At 27.9% G+C, this 20,825-nt stretch overlaps 1 protein-coding gene across 5 annotated transcripts in view; it reads right to left on the minus strand.

The window, feature by feature from the left end:
* Nucleotides 1-20,825, minus strand: part of LOC129981141 (liprin-beta-1-like) — a 101,290-nt gene that overhangs the window by 22,882 nt on the left and 57,583 nt on the right. For all 5 annotated transcript variants that reach the window (XM_056091838.1, XM_056091837.1, XM_056091836.1 and 2 more), the window contains 9 exons: nucleotides 16,052-16,135; nucleotides 12,887-13,000; nucleotides 9,909-10,040; nucleotides 7,759-7,867; nucleotides 7,583-7,644; nucleotides 5,732-5,816; nucleotides 4,716-4,810; nucleotides 3,224-3,466; nucleotides 1,149-1,260 (listed from right to left, as the gene is read on the minus strand). In XM_056091838.1, the coding sequence (XP_055947813.1) occupies nucleotides 1,149-1,260; nucleotides 3,224-3,466; nucleotides 4,716-4,810; nucleotides 5,732-5,816; nucleotides 7,583-7,644; nucleotides 7,759-7,867; nucleotides 9,909-10,040; nucleotides 12,887-13,000; nucleotides 16,052-16,135 (1,036 nt within the window). The remainder of the gene's footprint in view (nucleotides 1-1,148; nucleotides 1,261-3,223; nucleotides 3,467-4,715; nucleotides 4,811-5,731; nucleotides 5,817-7,582; nucleotides 7,645-7,758; nucleotides 7,868-9,908; nucleotides 10,041-12,886; nucleotides 13,001-16,051; nucleotides 16,136-20,825) is intronic.

The raw sequence follows: 20,825 nt of genomic DNA on the forward strand, positions 1-20,825 counted from the left end.
AAATCGAGTATCAGTTTAGAGTGTCATTCGAATAATATTTCTAATTAATTACTTTTTGAAAGTTTTGAATTATGTTGCTCAATAACTTTAAAAATATATACTGTTTTATTAATTTTAAAAAATGGTGGATCTTATAATTAAAGAGTATTTAGATTGTATTAAAAACTGTGTCATTTTTTATAGCTACTTTGAAATTTTTATTTCACAGTTTTTTAAAATGAGAATCTCTAACTAATTCTCTTGAAGATGACTGAAATTTAGAGTTTTCTATAAAAATTTATTAAAATTTATATTATAAAATAACTCCTTGTACAGAGATTAATTTTGTTCAATATAATTACCTTAAAAGTACAAGAGGAGAAAAGGGGAGAGGGGCCCTGGAAATATTTTTCTAACCGTGTAATGAAATTTGAATTGGAAAATGATGTTCTTAATTGTTTTCATAGCATCGAATTATAGTTAACTAAAATGTTGTCATACATGGATATTATAACTCAATACAAAAATCGAATGAAATTTATATGCATCTTAAAAGCTCTTTGAAACTCTTCATTTAATCAATATAACAACGCATATCCGAAACAAAAAAAAAATGTTATCTAATTAGATAATAAGGGAAACAAAACAGTTAAAAAAGTAAAAATAACTTAATTTGAAAGAGAAAGTTTCAATTTTAAAAAAAAAATACTTCATCGAATTTCGTTTTAGTGTCTAATTGCTAATATATAATGAGTAAAAGTAATTCTTAATCTCAAAGGTAAAATAAAGAACTTCATTAGAAGAAATTTCCATAAGAACTTTCAGAAGAAATGAAACAAGTTTCGTCACATAAAATAATTAAAATGATACACAGAAATGGAGCAAGGAGATTACAAATATCCTGATTGCAAAGTGAAGTTAAAACATTTTAAAGTTTCAATAAAACTACAAATTTAGAGTAGAATGCTTACAAAATCAAATATAACAAAAGGAAGAGAACAATTGCAATATCAGTAGGCTATTACCCTCGCAATTTTTAAGATTTCATACATTATATCATTTATTACCACATTTATTTACAAGTTGATTTCAAATTTTTTTTCTAGGATTTTAATGTAAAATGAGATTTTTTAAAAACAAACTTTAAGAAACTTCATTCCAAATTTTACCTAATGACATGCCAGCTTGTGAAGACTGATTTGGAGGTTTGATGTATCTATTTAGTATTTCTGTTTGGTTCGGACGAGGTAGAGTAGAATAGTGACGTTTCGATGGCGGTGTCTAAAAGAAGAAAAAATATATATACATACATTAATAATACAAAAGGAAATATAATTATGGATGTAATTTAAAGGTAATATGTTGTAAAAACAAAATACAATTTGAAGACAATATTCAATTAATAATTGTCAATTGATTATATAAATACTTTTTCAGGATCTTTAATTACAATTAATGAATTTTAAAACAACTGTTCCAACACTTTTAATTAAATTAATAATGACATTAGTTAATTAAAGATCCTCTCTGTGCAGGGAATTATTTATATTTAGAATGCAAAAAAATTAACATATTATATTTGAATATAAGAAAAATTTCATTTCATGATATTTGGAATGTTGAAGTCATATCAAAGAGTTAATTTAAACCCTTAATACATATTATATATATATATATGTAAAATAAAGCATTAATACAGCAATTTATTCTTCAATGAGAATTCATTTCTTAACATACCAAAGAAGTAAGATGAAGAAAACACACTATGAGGAGGGGGGGGGAAGAAGTATACAATGAGAAAGACTGCACAACATAAGTATGGAAAGGTTCCAATTTATTTAGTATAAGTTAGTTACACTTAAGTCCAATTTTGAAGTAACATAAAGCCTGTTTCGGAACAATCTCCTAATTTTGAGAGCGATTAAATGAAGAGGGAAGCTATCTAAACTGGCACACCTTCTTCAAAACTCCAGAACATACTAGCAAGAAGGCATTTGGCACCGACATAACTTAACGTGCTCAAGGCACATACATACAAGCGGTTCTTCGGAGTTCGAGTAGAGATTCGAGCCTGCAATGTTCCAACTACGAAGCCGAAAGTCTATCGTCAGGATATTAGATCCCAGGAAAGCTCTGACGTAATACCCATAATTAATGAAAATATGAAATCTGAGATAACAAAATTTGTTGGTGTGGTCTAGAAAAGTTGCAATAAGGTTTTGGAGTCAAATAAATATACATCTTCGCACATTTAAATTTGTTACTTCTTACAGTAAAATTATTTTTAATCCAAGAAATATGCGTCACTTTTGAAGCCTCACTTGACTATTAAAAAAACGATACACAGTTCAATAACATTTTCTTGCATAAATTGAATGATTTAATCTCTCTTTTCCGCATGTAGTTCTATGAAATGTATTTGTAATTACACTTCTCTGTAGTGATATCATGAAAGTAACTGGCGTAAGGAGATTTATTTACTCCCCCCTACAGATATTATTAATGGTTTGATGAAAATACCTGGCGCCCTAGGCATGACAACATATTTTTGAACCTTTTGTAATATATATATATATATACAAAACCCACCCACAATATATGTTTTTTTTTTTGTTTTTTTTGTGCAGCTAATGTTTTCCCCTTCCCCCTTCTCTGCTAGTTCTCTGACAAATACACAAAGTTATCTTTTAAAGATTATATAAATGGATATAATACACTATTTTTATTTTTACTACAAATAATAACAAAATCGTGTGAATAAGCATGTGCGGGTTGAGGTTCAAACGCGCAACGTTAGGGTTCGTAGCCGAGTAACATAACCACTAGACAAAAGAGTACTCTCCTCTCCGGAAGTTGTTATCTGGCTTATAATATTACCACCACAACAGTCCCCCACCAGTGAGTCGGTAGAGTTTATCGCGCCAGTTATGGCGAGCGACGAACGTTGATATCGCGCCAAGTGTTATGGCGGGCGACGGCGAGCGTGTGTGAGTGGTTGCTGCCGGTAGATGGAGCCACGACAGCTGAATGAAGAATGCGGTTGTTCAGAACCAGGGTCACCAATGTGCGGGTTGCGGTACGAACTCGCAACGTTAGGGTTCGTAGCCGAGTAACATAACCACTAGACAAAAGAGTACTCTCCTCTCCGGAAGTTGTTATCTGGCTTATAATATTACCACCACAAGCACAATGATGAAAAATTTTCATAATATCTCTAAGCGCTCTCCCTATAAGCGAAACATACCTTCTGTGGAGTAGGAGGGCTCACATTTTCTGAGCTGTTGTAGCGATGAGCGTTGAGACTAGAAAAGGGGCTGGGAGATTCTCCTCTGATAGGGCTGAAGAGGGGGCTTTGTCTCGAAATGTCTCCGAGTCGAGAGGAGGGACGTTGAAAATCTTCGCAGATGGAGAGTAAGGTTGAATTCTGTTGGAATGATCGAGGAGCTAGGGGTGGTTTCTCAGATAAGTTGTAATCAAATGACAGCTCCTGAAAGGGAATTGCACAATTCAGATGAAGCCACAGATCATGATTGAAAACTATATCATAATAATCAAATTTGAATTTTTTAAAAATTGAATTTTACTATTGCATTTTGAAAATTAAGTAATCATTAAGCTAAGTAAAAATCTGACTTTGAGTTTTTTTAAAAATTAAATTAATATTACTGCATAGCAAAAACTTTTTCCCATATTCATTACATTTTCTCAGCAATTGGTTACATAAAAATAAAAGATGCCCATACAGTTTGGGAAGAATTTACAATTTCAACTTTGTAAATGTAAGGGATAAGAAGAATCTGTAGAATGAAACAGAAAGATTGAAGTATCTTTTTTTGTCTGCTTATTTATAATTTCTTAATTTAAAAACTAATTTTATTTCAGAATACTGAACGGCCGAACTTTAGCTTCACTAGGAGAGAAAGTCAACTATGTTCTATGGCTATTTCTATCTTTGCTGTGTTTTAATTCTTTTTTGAACAGCAAAGGTATATTTTAACATGCTGACTGTCACTTAACTCAATAAGTGCTATGTAATTGTACCAAATTGTCAATCTAATTAGATGCCCCTTTTTCGGTTTTAGTTAAGAGATAACTAAAAGAAGTCATCTAATTAGATAGATGTTCCGAATGTCAAGTGTGATTCGTCATAGTGAACGTGTTAATAAAACGCGTCAACGCGAAACATTTTTTTCTAATGAAGCTACAAGTTAACAACATTTTGGAAAAATGAGTAATTTTATTTTAAAATTTTTTGAGACAAAAATAAAAATATAAATTCTTCTTATAAATTTATTTATATCAGACATATTAAATTAGAACAGCTTTACACATGCTGTATGTGCATGTTGTATTTTATTAATAACATTTTCCAGAAAAAAAATAATTTTTTATTGGTAATTTAATTTTTTAAGCTTAATAATGCAAAAATGCATAATTTCATCCAAATTTATTATTTTTAAATTGCAACTTACAAATGAATATCTGTTCTAAATTCAATAAGAAAATTTGCCCCACTATTATTTTTATTTCATCCTAAACCATAAGAATTGCATTGAAATATGTATACCAATTAAATTCCGAATTCATTTGCCAGTTTCTTAATAATCACAAATCAATCTAATTAATAAACAACAAACAATTTATATATTTTTATAAAAATAATGATTAGCCTAATGCGTATAAAAAAATAAAGACACAAAATAAATTAATAAAAAAAACTTTTAAAAAATTCATACTTTTACATCATCCAAATCACAAGATGCCAGATTCTCAAGAGCAGCGAAAATGTTATCTTCTTCTGAAGGCAGTTTTTTAGAAAATTCTTCACTATCTAATTTAAGAAAATTTAAAGAAATTTTTAAAATTGAATAAAACAAAACAAAAAGTAATAGTTTATCGCTGATTCAACACAAATACAGAGTAAAAAACATGTACAAAAAGTATTTCATTATTTTATAAAAATTTGTCTTCTAAAAATATAAACAGTTCTAATATGAACAAAATACTATAATTGTGTCCACTATTAATTTTTACTGTAATATTAATAATGAATATTCAGTTATCATTACTAACACACTTTCAAAAAATTCTTATGCTTTGTTACCACCAACGTAAAATAATAATAATAATTAGAGAGCAATAGATTTTAAAATTGTTTCCCCAAGACAAAATACTATGACATGAAAATTTCTAAAAGAAATTTTTGAAAAATGTTAGATATAAATATTTATAAAATAATAAAATTATCTATTAAGTTTATCAAATTTAGTCGAGAAAGAAAGATAAATCCAATGCGCACATTTTAACATGTGTTTCAAAATTCTCAAAATAGTACCATTTTTTTAAACCATATAAATAATAAAAGAATTTTTTATTATTATTTATTATTATTATTACTATTATTTTAGATTTTAGTCCATTACGAAAAAGCAAGATTTTGAATGAAAGAGTGACCCTAAATAAATAAATTTAAAAAAAATTAAAAAATCATGAAAAATTCTGAATTTTAAAAGTATATACAAAGTTAATTATGAAGAAATATTGTTTTTCATTCTTACAACTTTTTCCATGCTAATTACATATGATAACAATAATTAAATAAACAACTTTTATCAATGACTTGCAACATAATATAAAAGGTGAAAAAGTAAACGAGAGAAATTAAACTTTACGAGTTGCCAAACTTCAATTGCCTAAACACATCTTTGAATTCACTTTACTCTAATTCACAATAAAAAATTGTCATACTTACTTTTCCTTGTGCGATTGGATAAAACTAATTCATGCAGCTTCTTATATCGATTTAAGGATGTTCTCATTTCTTGGATTTTTCTTTCCTAATAAAAATGTAGACAAAACTTATATATAATAAAAATAATAATATACATTTACAAAACAATTGATAAGCATAACATAAGTCTTTTTTCTTCCTATTATTATGTTGGTACAAAAATTTTTGCTATTTCCTCTCTATCAAGCATTAATTTTAAAATCATGAATGAATTTTTAATTATATACTTTACATTTTGTTTTATTATAGTTTGCAATCTTTTATGCAATTTTATTACTGCACATTAAACTTATATTCAGGATTATATTATTAGGGGAAAAAACTGAAGCAAATTCGATCTTAATGTATCATTATAAATTTTGTGAATTTTATTAATCAGAGTACCGAAAAAACATAAATAAACAATAATTTTATAGCACAAAATTCGATCCTCATGATAAATGCAACATCACTTCTCAACTAAGGTTCAATAACTTTTCACAGGTCACTAAACTAAGCATGTCTTCTTTTATGAAGGATAAACCTAATTATCATAAGTTTTCCAATTGAATTATCTCTTTTTATTATTTGATCTAATTTCATCTATTTTCAACATACATTTAAACTAATCTCATAGTCAGTTGGAAACAACTAAATATATGCAATATTCTGTCAAATTAATGGCATAATCTTCATTTGAAGAATTTTTAATTTGATCTAATTTATGCTGCTCTATCATATTTACTTTAGGATCTTTGCAATTGATTGCTAAGCAAGCAAACTAATTTTCGCCCCTATTTATCATTTATTTTTAAAAAGCATCATTTTAAAATATGGTTGGTGTGTAAAACACAAATTTGATAAATTGCGTTCATCGAATCACTTTTAATTAACGTAAAATTCAAACATCTAGTTTTTCAAACTTTCTATTTTTTACAAATGCCTGTTAATAATTGAAAATGAAATTGAAACCTGTCGCTAATCACATGACTTGAAATATGATGATCCAAATTGGTTATTGTCATCATCAATTAAGTTGATCGAGCAAGACGGTGCTCGACTTTTAATTTTAAAAAAATCAGCGATAAAAATTTTTTTTAACAAGTTCTCACAAGTGAGATATATTAATCATTCAACTCAAAAAACTTCTAAGCTTTTCTCTGCGATCCTTAAAGATTTTCTTCCTTTATTAAAGTAAAATTTGATAAGAATTGGCTTTTTCTAACTCCATGTGGAAATCAGCACCATACAAATTGCTTTACGTAAAATTATACATAATGTGTATTAAAAGTCAGTTAAAGAATTGGATAAGTAACATCAAATGAAATAAATTATCTGACAGAGTGAAATCATGAAAAAAAAGTAATCTAATTATTTATTTACTATGGTTGAAGCTATTTTTGTTCGATCGAAATATAAAGTGCACATATTTAAATAAAATAAATCTAATTGAAAGTTTAAAGAAAAGAATTATTATAATTAGATGATGTTGCATAATCTGGGATCAAATAAAAATGCAAATTTCGAGCAACAAATGTTTTTGTAAAACATTCCAGAAAAATATCAGATGTTGCAGTTTTTCCAAAATTCGCAAAATGCATCGTAAATTATCTGTTATTCAATGGAGTCAGTGATTCAGTGATTCTATTTTATATGTCTGATGACATGTAATTGGATACACTGATGAACAGTGAATTCATAAGTAGTAATAACTGACAAGGTTACAGTCGATAATTAATAAACAATCCTAAGCATTGATTAGTTAAATAAATTACTTAAAAATCAACAATAAGCATAAATGATAAGAAAATATTTCAAATAATACTTTCTTACCTTTTCATCATTAGCAGCCATAACAGTTGATAATGCACCCTTTAATCTTTCCATTTCTGGACCTTTCAGAAAATTTAATAGATTTTTTTTTAGTTTGACTAAAAATATGAATAACTTTTTTAAAATAATAAAAAGAAATAAAAGCTTTTATTTACTTATTTAAAAAAAATACTTACTACAATCAAATACTGGAGTAACTGTTCCGTTTCGTGCCATTTTTGACTTAATTGTAGCTAAATCCGCTTCTTTTTCAGCCAGACAGGCACAGGTTAAAATAAGCTCATTCTACAAGACATGGTGAAAGCAGAGCATTACAAAACACAAATAACTAAAATAAACAACTAAATATTAAAGAAAGGGATTGATTTCACATATGATAAAATAAAAAATAATGAAGTATCCATGAAATGAAAGCTAATCAACAATTGAAGCCTTTAACAGTAGACTTTAAAATAAAAAGGTATATATTTACATATTTTTAAAAATAATATTTATGAATTATAATTAAATTAAATAGTAGCTAGATATAAATAGATATAAATTTATAAATACAGCTAGATATAAATTCATAAAATTCTTATTTAAAATAAGCTGTAATCTTAATTTATTTATTAGTTTAAATCCATTTTTGGACCATATTTTATGTATCATGTCATAAGGGGTATAGCTTTAAAGACTATAACCCTTGCATTAAAAATGAAACCATGTAGTTTCAAGTAAAAAGACATGAATTTTTTTCATTCAACATTGCATACAGCTTGATGTATTGAACATAGTATAATATTCAACATAGTATTTCATTCAACATCAAAATGTATGTAAAGTTGAATTGATTGATTTCTTCAATATTTCCAAAGAAATATTATTTAATTCTGATCAAAGTAATTTCAGGTAAATGAATGCAGACTTTTTTTATTCACTGTATTCCTAGTGAAAAGCAGTCAAGAAAAAAAGGCAAATAACAGACTAAGATTCTATAAAACATCATATATAATAATTTTTACATAGTAATATATAATAGGCTTTTAAAATATTAATGTATAATATTATTATATAAAAAGTATTGCATAAATATAATACTAAGTATTGCATAAATATAATACTCCTACATAAATCATATAGAATTGAAAAAATAAATCTAAATAGTTGATGGAATATATTGCAAATCATTTTATGTTTAAAAATATATATGCTTACATGAAGAGCTGAGGACAAATACCAAAAACAGACATGAAAGAAAACAAAAATTTAGAAAGAAAACATTTTAAACATGATACTTTTTAGAGTAATAATAAGAATAATTACTTGGGAGTAATACATACTTTGAAAAGTGAATTGGTGAAGACCATATTATATAATGGGTTGATTGGGTTGTGTCCAGGCACACATAAAAATTTTCTATATTGGTTTCATGTTAATTCTGAAGGCAAGAATTTATTTAGTTTTAAATTTTTAAATATTAAAAGTAATATATATCAGACTATTAGATAGTTATTGATTTTACACTGCTATGCAAATAAGTATATTAGTTAAAAAAAATATTCATAGAGAAACAACTAATGAGAATTAGTCATAATTAATTAAATTGTTGCCACATTAATATTATCATTAAAAAAAGTTCCACTCTTTTGAAACTAAAACTGACTGAGAATTTCATCCTTTTAACCTAATCAATAGTCTAATCTAATCAATTTAGTTAAGCCAAACGAGAACTATTGAATGGTATATTTTCATTGCCTGAAATAGTGTGATTGATGAATATTTCTCATCAATGAGAAGATGAATTTTTATTCTCTTGAAATTTTTTAAGGAATATATTACCAAAGTCTTTTAAGATATTAAATAATATATTTTATAAGTTGAAAAATTATATTTATTGGAAGATTATTTAACTGAAAAACTTTCTTAGCAATTTTTTTAGCAATACAATTTAATTCAATTCGCATGCTATTTGGTTAGCTTATCTAGAATGACAGTGCAGCATCATTTTAATGTTGAAGTCAATGCAAATTTTGCATTGAAAATATAAAAGTGAAGTTACGATTAAGACAGCATGCTGATAAATGTTAGATGACTTCAACAGTTACATTTGTCATGCAAATGATATGGCACCATTAGTGAAGTTCATATATGCAATATATACAAGACGTCCAAGTATATTAAAATAAACAGATTAAATGCCTATCATAATTTTACATTTAAAATTATTTGCATAAAATCACTGAGATCCTATTAAAATTAAACAATCAATGTTCCAGTAAATCAACTGATCTCCAAAGGCAGCAGATTAATTTCAATAAACTTGCTTCAGACACTGAAAAATTACTTCTAGTTTTCGGTTCCTTTCTTCGATTTCTCTCTTTTCCTCTTCTACAGCTGAAAGGCGCGACCTCAAGGCAGAAATCTGGGACATCAGATCTAACTTACTGCTCTCTATAGACGATCTGGAGACCATTTCCTACCATTAAAATTTGTAATTTAATAAATAATTCACAATATAGCAATCAAATATTCTGCACCAGATTTGATTAGTTTAGCTAAAGTTAATCCTAATTTTCATTATTCGCGCTGATTTTAAGAAAACTATTTATTTCATGTTTATATGAAATATTCTATATTGTCCTGCATTTTATTAACAAAAAAAAAATTATTTAAAATGTTTTTATTAAAAAAATTTATTGTGTATTTGATTCTAATAATAAAAACAATAGATGATGAGGAATTTTCTTTTCGACTTTATTTTTCATTATAAAAAGAATATGATTACTTTATAAAATAGGATCATTAAAGTTTATATATTTAATATTATTATTTCTTATTGTATTGGCGAGATTATTAGTTCCAATAGAAACGATTATTCCAGATTAGTTTGGACAATCCCAGCTTAACCCCTTGCTCATCCTCCAATAACAGAAATGTATTGAATCAGAATTGAGAAAATTTGACAATTTTATCTTATCCATAATACAGATGCTTTGGGATACCAAAAGTCATTAAACAATTTAAAATAAAACAAAGAAATTATTCCATTTTAGATAAATTATATGTGAAGCTCGAAAATAAATTTATTCCGAGTATACATTTCAGTATAAATCATAGTTTTTCGCTTATTGATTCCCACGTTATTATGCCATTAATAGATACATTTTTAAACAATAGAGTTAATTTCTTTCAAAATGCGATGTTTCGAAATAATTAACTGCATGAAAAATTTATGATATATAGAAAGAATACAATTTTGCTTTAAACTAAGTATTTAACAACAAAAATTTCAATTAAAATCTATCCATTTATATTCCAACATTAAAAAATGTAAAAAAAAAAAACTATAGCGATTACAAATTAGAAATTAATATCTGTGATTGATAGTGATCTCCAAAGAATATTTTTTTTTAATGCTACTTAATGTTTTTCATTAAAACCTTTCCTAAATGCGTTATCTTAATATTAGTAATATGATAACAAACATAATTAATATTAATAAGGCATATTATGAATTAGTTCAATACCAAGCAAACTTAATCATTCAAACAAAATATTTAGCACGGCTAAATAAATTTCAATAATAGTACATGGCAAAAAACGTAATTTATTATTTCTGAAAAAGTGAATGGACTTAAAGAACACACTTAACCAATTCATCCCTTTAAAAAAATTTAATACATTCAATTAGAAAAGAAAACTCTTAAACTCATTAAAAAAAATAGATACTAAGTTTTTTTAATAAATTTAATCAGTTCTTTTTTTTTTTTTTTGCATTGAATATGGAATAAGAAATTAAAACCATCAACAAGAAATATTCCATGCAATACACAATTGAAACAGCACAACAACATTTCCTTAAAATTTTTAATTAAAGAAAATAAATTGTAAGCTAACAGTGTTCCTCAATGCTCATTCCAATTAAAAACAAGCCAGGAAAAGAGACTGGCCTGTTCTTGCACTGAATATTTAGATCCATATTTATCAAATCGATTCATAAAAAAAGGTATTCGGACTTTTTTGTTGTTGTTGTTATCTCCTAATTATGATAAAGCCCATTACCATAATTTTTTTTATATCAATAGATAGTAACCAGTTAGTAAAAAATAATTAAAAATTCCAAAGGTGAAACCTTCTTGACTAGTAAGTAAGAACTTCATGATTTATTACATTTTCTCCATTGAATAAATGAATAAAAAGTTCACGATTTAATTCATGTTCTATTGACAATGAAAGTAAGAAATTAATGATTATTTCTCCGCGTGAAGGGCTAGAAAAATGTCCAATAAGCAAATTCTTTTTTTAAAGATCCCTGTGTTTTCGCCACCTCGTCGACGAGTGTAGCGAAAATCCCTATCGAAATCTTAATAATATATTAACACTGTAAAGAAATATTTTCCCTATCAAAATCTCAAGTTATATAAGGCCAGGCATAAAACTTTTAAGAGCTTCTTCCCTCATTCCTTTCTGTGTTGTGTGTGTTGCTCGTCGCTCCTGCTTATACTTAATGCATGCTTCTCCAAAATGAAATAAAGTCTTTTAACTGTCTTTAAAACTGCATCCTGCTTCACATAAAATAATGCTTATATATATATATATATATATATATATATACACACAGAGAGAGAGAGAATGAGAAGAGGATGGAAAAAAATATTTAATAAATAATATACTATATAATATTATTTATTAAATTGTAAATTAATAAATTTATTATTTGTAATTAAATTAGATAGCATTTTTGCAATTTTTTGTAGTTATATTTAATAAATAATTTTATCTCAACAAACGCCGGATAATGGTTGAGGTGAAAATATCTCATGTCTTTTATTTATATATAAAAAATACAGGAGATTCGAATGTGTTGTCCGAATATTTTAGGCTTGATTCACCTCTCTTAATTTTATTCTTAAAACATGCTCTTAAGTATTTATTAATTATTAAGATTCATAATTATACAACAATCATATATAACATTCATAATTATATAAAAATGCATTTGGTATACTTATATCGCTTATGAGTTATAAAAGCATGAACTAAAACGAAGCAAAATGTTGCTGTAATTTTTATACATAAAAATAACAAAAATTGTAGGCGATAAAATTTGTAGGTGTAGAAAATTGTTTTTTATATTTTAAAGGAGTGTAAAAATAATTTTTGTGTGAAATTATGCTCCAAAGTCATGAGGACAAACGTTGAAATTTTGATTAATTCCCAATGAAAAACTTAACTGAAATTTTGAAAAATACTTTCTTACTATGAACCTGTTACCTAAGTTTATTTAGATATGATCATCAAATAAAAGAACAAAGTCTTCACCTTTCTCAAAAGTGCTTCCGAACTGCTGAGTTGCTCTTTGCTGCGCGACAAAGAAGTTTCGAGTTCCATTATCTTTTCGTTCTGTGCCTCCACTTGATCCGACAGCACGTTCACCTAAATAACGTCATTCCAAATCAATAAATACACAAGGTGATTGCAAATACACAGTGGCCCAATAACCAATTTCAAAATTGTTACAGATAGGCGTATATTTTCAATTGGATAAAAGCCTTGAATTGACTAATGAATATGTTATTTGGATGAAAAACAATAATGTTAAGTTTGAGACAACAAACTAAATATCAAATAATAAATAATGATGCCGAATAAATCACAAAGTCTTAATTTTTAAAGAGTTGGATCATTTTAACACTTTCATATCTTAAACAAACAAAAAAAAATTATTTTCTGTGACTAAAACTGACTAGGCTTTAAAGAATTTCGTTATTTTAAGCCAATCAACGGCTGATATGAGTTAACGTTCTCTGTTGATTCATTTTTTGTCTTCGAGGCGTCATTGTAATGATTTAGAATTATATAAAATAGCGATTTTAGCCATGCATAGTTACAGAAGTATAAGGTTATTTTAATTAATAAAAAAAATATTTTCAAATGTCAAAATATTTTCCTGAGAATGATCAGTAGGAATTCTATAAGAATTTAGATAATTTATTCATTATCACATTTATAGACTCAAACAATTCATATATAATTCTTTAAATATTTAAAGCATTCTCTAATTTTAAAAATATGTCTATCTCTAATGATTTAAAAATTAAGACACTAGACCATAATTAGAGTAGAAACCCTATATATTGGTGTTAAGATATAAAATCAGAAAAGATAGTTAATTAATTAAATTTTACTCAGATAATTACTTCGTATGAGAAATTTCAGCTCCCTATTCAATTAGCATAAAATGCTTAACAATATTGTCCGATATCTTCACGATATTGTATAGCATTCAGATATCGAACAATATCGCGGGGATATTGTACACTATCTTGTGTTATTATAAAAAGAAGAAAAATATATTTATTATACAAGGTAACAGGAATGAAATAGAATTTAAAGAATAACGCTAAATTCCAACAAATTTTAGATCTTCCTTTTTATCAGATGTAAGGTGAATTTAATTAACATATTTGGAACCAAGCAGAATGGTAAAGAAAACAGGAAAAAAATGCAATTATCGCTATGCAGGAGCATTATCTAATACAACTTAAACAAGGTTTCTTTTGTTTGCTTGTTTGTTTTTAAATCCGGGTCATGATGACAAAATAATTATTGGGTTGTAGATGTGAAAGAGGAAATAAATAAAGGTACTACTTTTTTAGTTCTCAAAAGTGATTGCATCAAGCTTAATTTTGCGTGTCCTGAAAAACACTTTAGAAAAAACTAAATGATTTTAATTTGCAATGTGTGTTAAATAATCTAGACATCTTATCTAAAACAAATGAAAATTTTCAAAGTTGAAACCCAGTATAGAAGAAGTTTCATTAGAACTAAAAAGTTCCATTCCAAAAGGAAAAACTTGTAAAAGTCCATTGATAAGCTGAAAACTATTCTGGAAAATACCTCACAAAGATATTTTTCTTATGGTCTACAACTGAACAATCACTCGCGATCACTCTAGGAAACGCCAATGGAGTGATGGCACTTCATGCTATTCCAATTTTCGTTGGTCGTTAATGAATGAACTTTTGACTGATCGTTGACGAATAGTCCATCCAGTTAAACTATTAGTTGACGAATACGTCATTCCGATCTTTTTAGAGAACATTTACTAGAATACACCTTAAGCCAATAATAACATCCTGGACTGTTTAACAACTGGACGGACCCAAGACTGTTTCTATTCACCTGCATGCAATAAATTTGTATGGATTGAATATCCAGAATTCGATTCTACTACACTTTTATATTCATGATCAATTTTTGAAATTTATTATCAGTGAGCGTGTACAAGAATAATTATGAATATCCGATCAAAATGCTTTACGAAATATAACTGTAAATATATAATATGCCCCTGAATGTGTAAGAATAATGTTACGAACCTGCGATGCTGCTTCCCAGCGTAGCTGGCTCCATAGGAGGTCCCAGAGCTTGGCGACCGTTTGGAGACTTTGGCGCCAAAATAGATTATACCCGAAACATCGAGAATTTTCCCGATCCGTCCAGTAGGAACCGAGTTACGCCTCGAACGTTCCTGATTGGTTGAGAGGCTTCTAGCCCCGCCTCCTGAGACCTATAAAAGGAAGCGGCCGCAGCTGCTAGGGCAAAGTAGTCGGAATCGACAGAAAGAACTGGTCTTCCAGAGATTAACGGAGCAGCGACGGAGTCAAGTGAGTGCTGAATTAAGTTGGGTGCTACGGTCTGCATTAGAGTCTGTTGTGTGCTGTTGTCTGCACGTCTCGGCTGAAGGTAATTGTGTACTGTATATAGTTGTCGTCTTTGTGCTGTCCTGTGTGTCTTCGTGTAAATAAACGTCGCTGTTTCATTTTCTACTGCCGCCTGCTGATTGAGTGTTCTTCACACCATATAACTCCCACTATCCAAACGAACCCCGGAAATTTCGTAACAATATGTTAATATATTACAAAATAACGAGCAATGATATTTGCCATTTGCCAGAAAATACTAATTCAAAAGCTGCATGAATTTAGCAAACCAAATGGTTATGAGGAACCTACAAGATAATTCTGATATCAGAGCAAAAAAGTTTTTAAAAAATTGTAAAATGAATATGCTTTTATATATTTAAATGCTCAAAGCAAGCATTATCATGTATACGAACACAGGCGAATTCAAAACTAGCAACAAACTCAAGAATGATATCGGTAAAATAATGCACAAACATCTATTAATAAACCTTTATATTATGTTTTCACACAATTCAGAAATCATTTTATGTTAAACAAGCGACAGTTAATAACATTAGCTTGTTAATTAATTTGTGATATAGAATGGAAATAAAAAATATATATATATTCTGTGTATATTCATAAGTATTTGTTTTTATAATAGTAGAAGTACTTTAAAAAAATAATGTTTTGTTTCAAAGCATTAGCTAAAAATATTTTCATTTCTTTTAAACAGTATGAATTAACTGAAATATTTTTTATGAGAAAAAAAAAGTTAAGCGGGATTTGAAAATATTACCTGCAATGCCAATTGCTCTTTTTCCATTTCAAGCTGACATATCCTTTGTTGCAGATCTTCACATTCATACGAAGTATCATTACCCTATAAAATAATATGAAAATCAGCATTTGGAATTATATACACAATATGTTACAAACAGTTGTATTACAATAATATGTTACAGTTATTACAAATAGCATAATGAATGGAACAATTATTAAAATATTACAAGAAATCTAACCTACAGCTTTTACCATCTACAATCAAGATGGCAAAAGCTGTAGGTTATTGGAATTCATCCATTAAAAGGTAATTGAATAAAAGAATTAATATAGACATAATGATGTAATTACTCCAAAATAAATCCACGATTAATTTTTGTATTCTCATAAATGAATTAACTAAAATTTTGGTGCACAATTAATAGGATAATTAATGTAATTAAGATTAAAAACACAGTATCGCATATTGCATTTAATGATTAAGAGGAACCCACTAGATAAATCTGATATCACAGAAAAAACAGCTTTGAAAGACGTAAAATGAATATGTCTTTATATACTTAAATGCTCAAAGCGCACATTACCATGCTTACGAGCACAGTAATAATACTTAAGAATAATATTATATATATATATATATATATATATATATATATATATATATATATATATATATATGCAGCTAGTAGAATTAGTTATAAACAAAATTAACTTCAATATTATTCAGAATTTTTTTTCTTTCATTTCTTAGTATAATATTCCACGCTATGTTTATAAAATAAATTAAATAGTGGAAATGTAAGAAAATATAAATCGAACTTTATTTCTATACTAATAGTACCCACTAACATGGATAAATTTATAAAGAAAATTAACTTCAATATTATCCAGAATTTTTCTTTCAATTCTTAGCATAAAGTTCCACACTATGTATATAAAATAAATTAAATACTGGAAATACAAGAAAATATGAACGAACTTTATTGCTACACCAATAGTTCACACTAGCATGGATAAACTTATAAACAAAATTAACTTCCATATTATTCGGAATTTTTCTTTTATTTCTTAGCATAAAGTTCCACACGATGTATATAAAAGAAATTAAATAGTGGAAATGAAAGAAAATATAAACGAACTTTATTGCTATATCAATAGTTCATATTAGCATGAATTAACTTATAAACAAAATTAACTTCGATATTATTCAAAAAATTTCTATTTCTTGGCATAAAGTTCTACGCTATATTTATAAAAATAATTAAATCGTGGAAATGTAAGAAAATATAAATGTAAATGTGTTGCTATACCGATAGTTCACACTACCATGGAAGGCATGCAAGATTTTTTTCAGCAAATAAAGCCATTTTAATTTGTGACGTTAGTTATATGCTGACTTGGTTAAGTTATATTTGCATTCTATTTCGAAATAACACAAGCGTTGTTTTAGGAAGGAGTTTGTAATTTTGAGCCGTTATGGAGAGGATGGTACCTGCCCTGATGAGTAAAAATACATCAGTGAGCAAAATTAATTAAAATATCAGTGGAAGAAACCAGCGGAAGTAGTCTCCCCAAAATTTACTCGCATATTCTCTAATCAACTTGCCATGCTAGAGAACGCTTACATGGCATTGCCGTACAATTAATTGTTACTAAATATTAGATTTTGGCGTGAATTTAGCATTTTTACTGAATCTATCGTGTTATCCTTGGCGAATCATTTGGCGATTAATCACTGGCATGAGTTAACATTATCCCAAAATCGAAATTATGCTTAGACACGAACAGCTAAACAGCAACTAAAACTTTCTCGAACAACTAAAAACAGAAATATGACACAAAACTGTACGTGTAGTAACAAAATCCCATACCAAATTCGATAAATTTAAGTTACGGTATTTTTGAATTATAGTGTTTACTTGTTTCTGAAAGTACAGACCGACAGACAATCTACCCCTTGTTGGATTTAGCTCAAGATCTGAAAGGTGTTTGCACTATAGATGTCAAATCTGCGCATCGAATTTAATTTATTTAGCTCTTTTTGTTTTGTAATTATCGTGTTCATTTATATTCGGACAGTCGAAATTCCCCTGAGAAGATTTTACTCAAACTTTTATAAAAATCTGCAAATTTCGCATAAAGACTGTATATCAAATTTTAACTGCCTAATTCAGAGCGTTTTAAAGTTATCCTTGTCACAGACAGACATTTTCCAAAAATGTGTTTTTCGAATTCAGGGAGATCTAAAACGTGGAGATTCGTCAAAATCTCGAGTTCGAAATTTTTGACGATTACAATACTTTCTATTACTTCGTATTATTCGTATGCGAGAAATAAATAAATAAATAAATAAAAAGGATGTGATTTTACAGGAGAATGCAAGAGAACGAATAATTAAAAGACATACAGAGTAATATTTGTTATGCAATTCGGATATCACATGACTGAACTCCACAACCGTACTTGCTAACTGAATTCAATTTTAATTCGAGCACATGGCATCACCTGGCGGTGAGTTTGTGAAAAACCAATCGAATTCTTTGACGATTACTATACTTTCTCTAGACTACGTATACGAGAAAATAAAAAATAAAAAGTGTTGGTCCGCAAATACGGAATTTGTAAAAACGCAAATCTGCTGCTCTTTAATTCGGAACACAAAAAAAAAAATCTTAATTATTTTGGCAGGCGCATTTGCGATTCCTACTTTTTCCGGGAGTGGCCGCGGCTTCATGTTACAACTGAGAGAGGAGCTCTTGAATAGCGAAGTGTAAGCTTTGATAACAAGAGAAGAAAGGAAGAATTTTTTTACTTAAAAGAGAAAGAGAGAGAGTGCTTTGAAACAAAGGCAGAAAGAAAAACCCGACCTCGAGGTCAAAGAAATGGAAGAAAGTGATTCGAGAATGACGCAAGCGGTCCGAACACGAGAGCTAAGTGCAGCTATTCATCATGGAGTCTTCCATGGATTCAGAAAGAGATTTGAAAACATACAGAAGCAGTTAGAAATTGATAAAAAAATGATATGATAACTGAAAACTACATTTAACAAATAATATTGGATTGTTATTTTTTTTTTAAAAAAAAAGACTGAGTGCTTCTGAATTTACGGTCGAATGTCAGCTATTTATTAGGATGTCAAAAGTTTTGATGTTCAAAATTTAGTGCGTCATTATCTTTCTCGCAATTTTCTAATTTTCGATGGGGTTTTCTTTTAAGTGTGTTTGTGTTAGCGCTCTACAGAGTAGATCCTTACATGATCCTTCCTATGTAGATCTACAGAGTAGATCCTTGTGTTAGTGTTCTACAGAGTAGATCGCTTAACTAAGAGCTATCAAACTTGGTACATATTTACTTTAGTAAAATTTTAACTAGAATTTTAATTAATAAAAAAAATTAAGAGACATTTCAACGTTTGTCCGCGATAACTTCCGAAAATATTGCAACACAAAAATGATTTTTGCGTCATCTTAAAATTCAAAAAATTATCCTTCCAATGATGCCAATTTTTTAAAATATATAAATTAACTATCCATTTTTAATTAGTTTTTTAAAAAAAATTATTTTAAATATATTTTCCAACAATTTATTTCAGACAAAATAAAAATAAAATTGAACTACATGAGCAAGTAATACATGCATGGTGAAAACGTGCTTTTATCAGCGATTCGCCATCATGCCGATAAAAGCTCAAATTAAAAAAAAAATTGTTAATTCTCACTACAAAGTAAACCCAGAAAAATGTAATTTTTTGCTTGTGACAGTAAGAAATAAAATAAATAAATATGAAACCTATTTTCTGGGAAAATAAATATAAGAAAAAGATTTTTGTGACTTTTAAAATGTCTATATTATTAATTCAATCATTCTGAGATATTTTATACAAACATGGTTTAATATATACAAGATATCCATTCTAATCCGAGCCCAATAACTAATTTCTAAGCCACTGATTATAGTCATATACATCTAATCTGAACATGTGAAGCAGAGAATACCATGTTATACAGTTTGAATCAATATATTTTCTTTTGAATTACGATTCTTATAATTTTATAAAGTCCCTCGGTCCTATGAATTGTATTTACTGAAATATTCATGAAATATGAACATTTTAAATAACGAAAAAAGTCTACTCTATTGCGACTAAAACTGAGAGAATTATAAAAATTTGAATATTGCTATCTTATAAAAACGTTTGATTTTAGATCACTCTATTGACCGTTTAAATGAAGATTTCGATGGCCCTTATCCCTCTCTAAATTTCCACTAACATATATTTTTTTGTTCCTTTTTTAGAAGAAAGTAGCACGAAAAATTGAAATAACAAAATATTTTATTATGGATCTCCAACAGAATATTTGATTTCTCAACGTCATTATTAAAAATTTAAATTTAAAAATAATTTCAAATAAATTGTTTAAAAATTTACAAATTCTTTTAACACAGTCTAAATACTCAAGAACAGTGTAGCGATTGGTGATAGCGAGGACCGAACTCGCAATGTTTTGGGTTCGTAGCCGAGTAACATGACCACAAGACAAAAGTGATTACTCTCGTTCCGTAGCAGTTATCTGGCTTATAAAGCTTCACCACAACAGAATTGCTGAATTAAGAATAATTCTGCTAGTTAACAAAACAGGCGGACCGAAATCTATAGTACCTGTAGTTTAAAACTTGATGAAATCCTGATCATAATTTCAGAAATTTAAAATCAAAACAAAAAAATTATTTTTGTTCGTATGTTTGAGTACATGGATTTCATGAATGAAATAAAACGTGGCCCACGAGAG

The sequence above is a fragment of the Argiope bruennichi genome, chromosome 8 (genome assembly GCF_947563725.1).
Source record: "Argiope bruennichi chromosome 8, qqArgBrue1.1, whole genome shotgun sequence".
NCBI classification, from domain to species: Eukaryota; Metazoa; Arthropoda; class Arachnida; order Araneae; family Araneidae; genus Argiope; species Argiope bruennichi.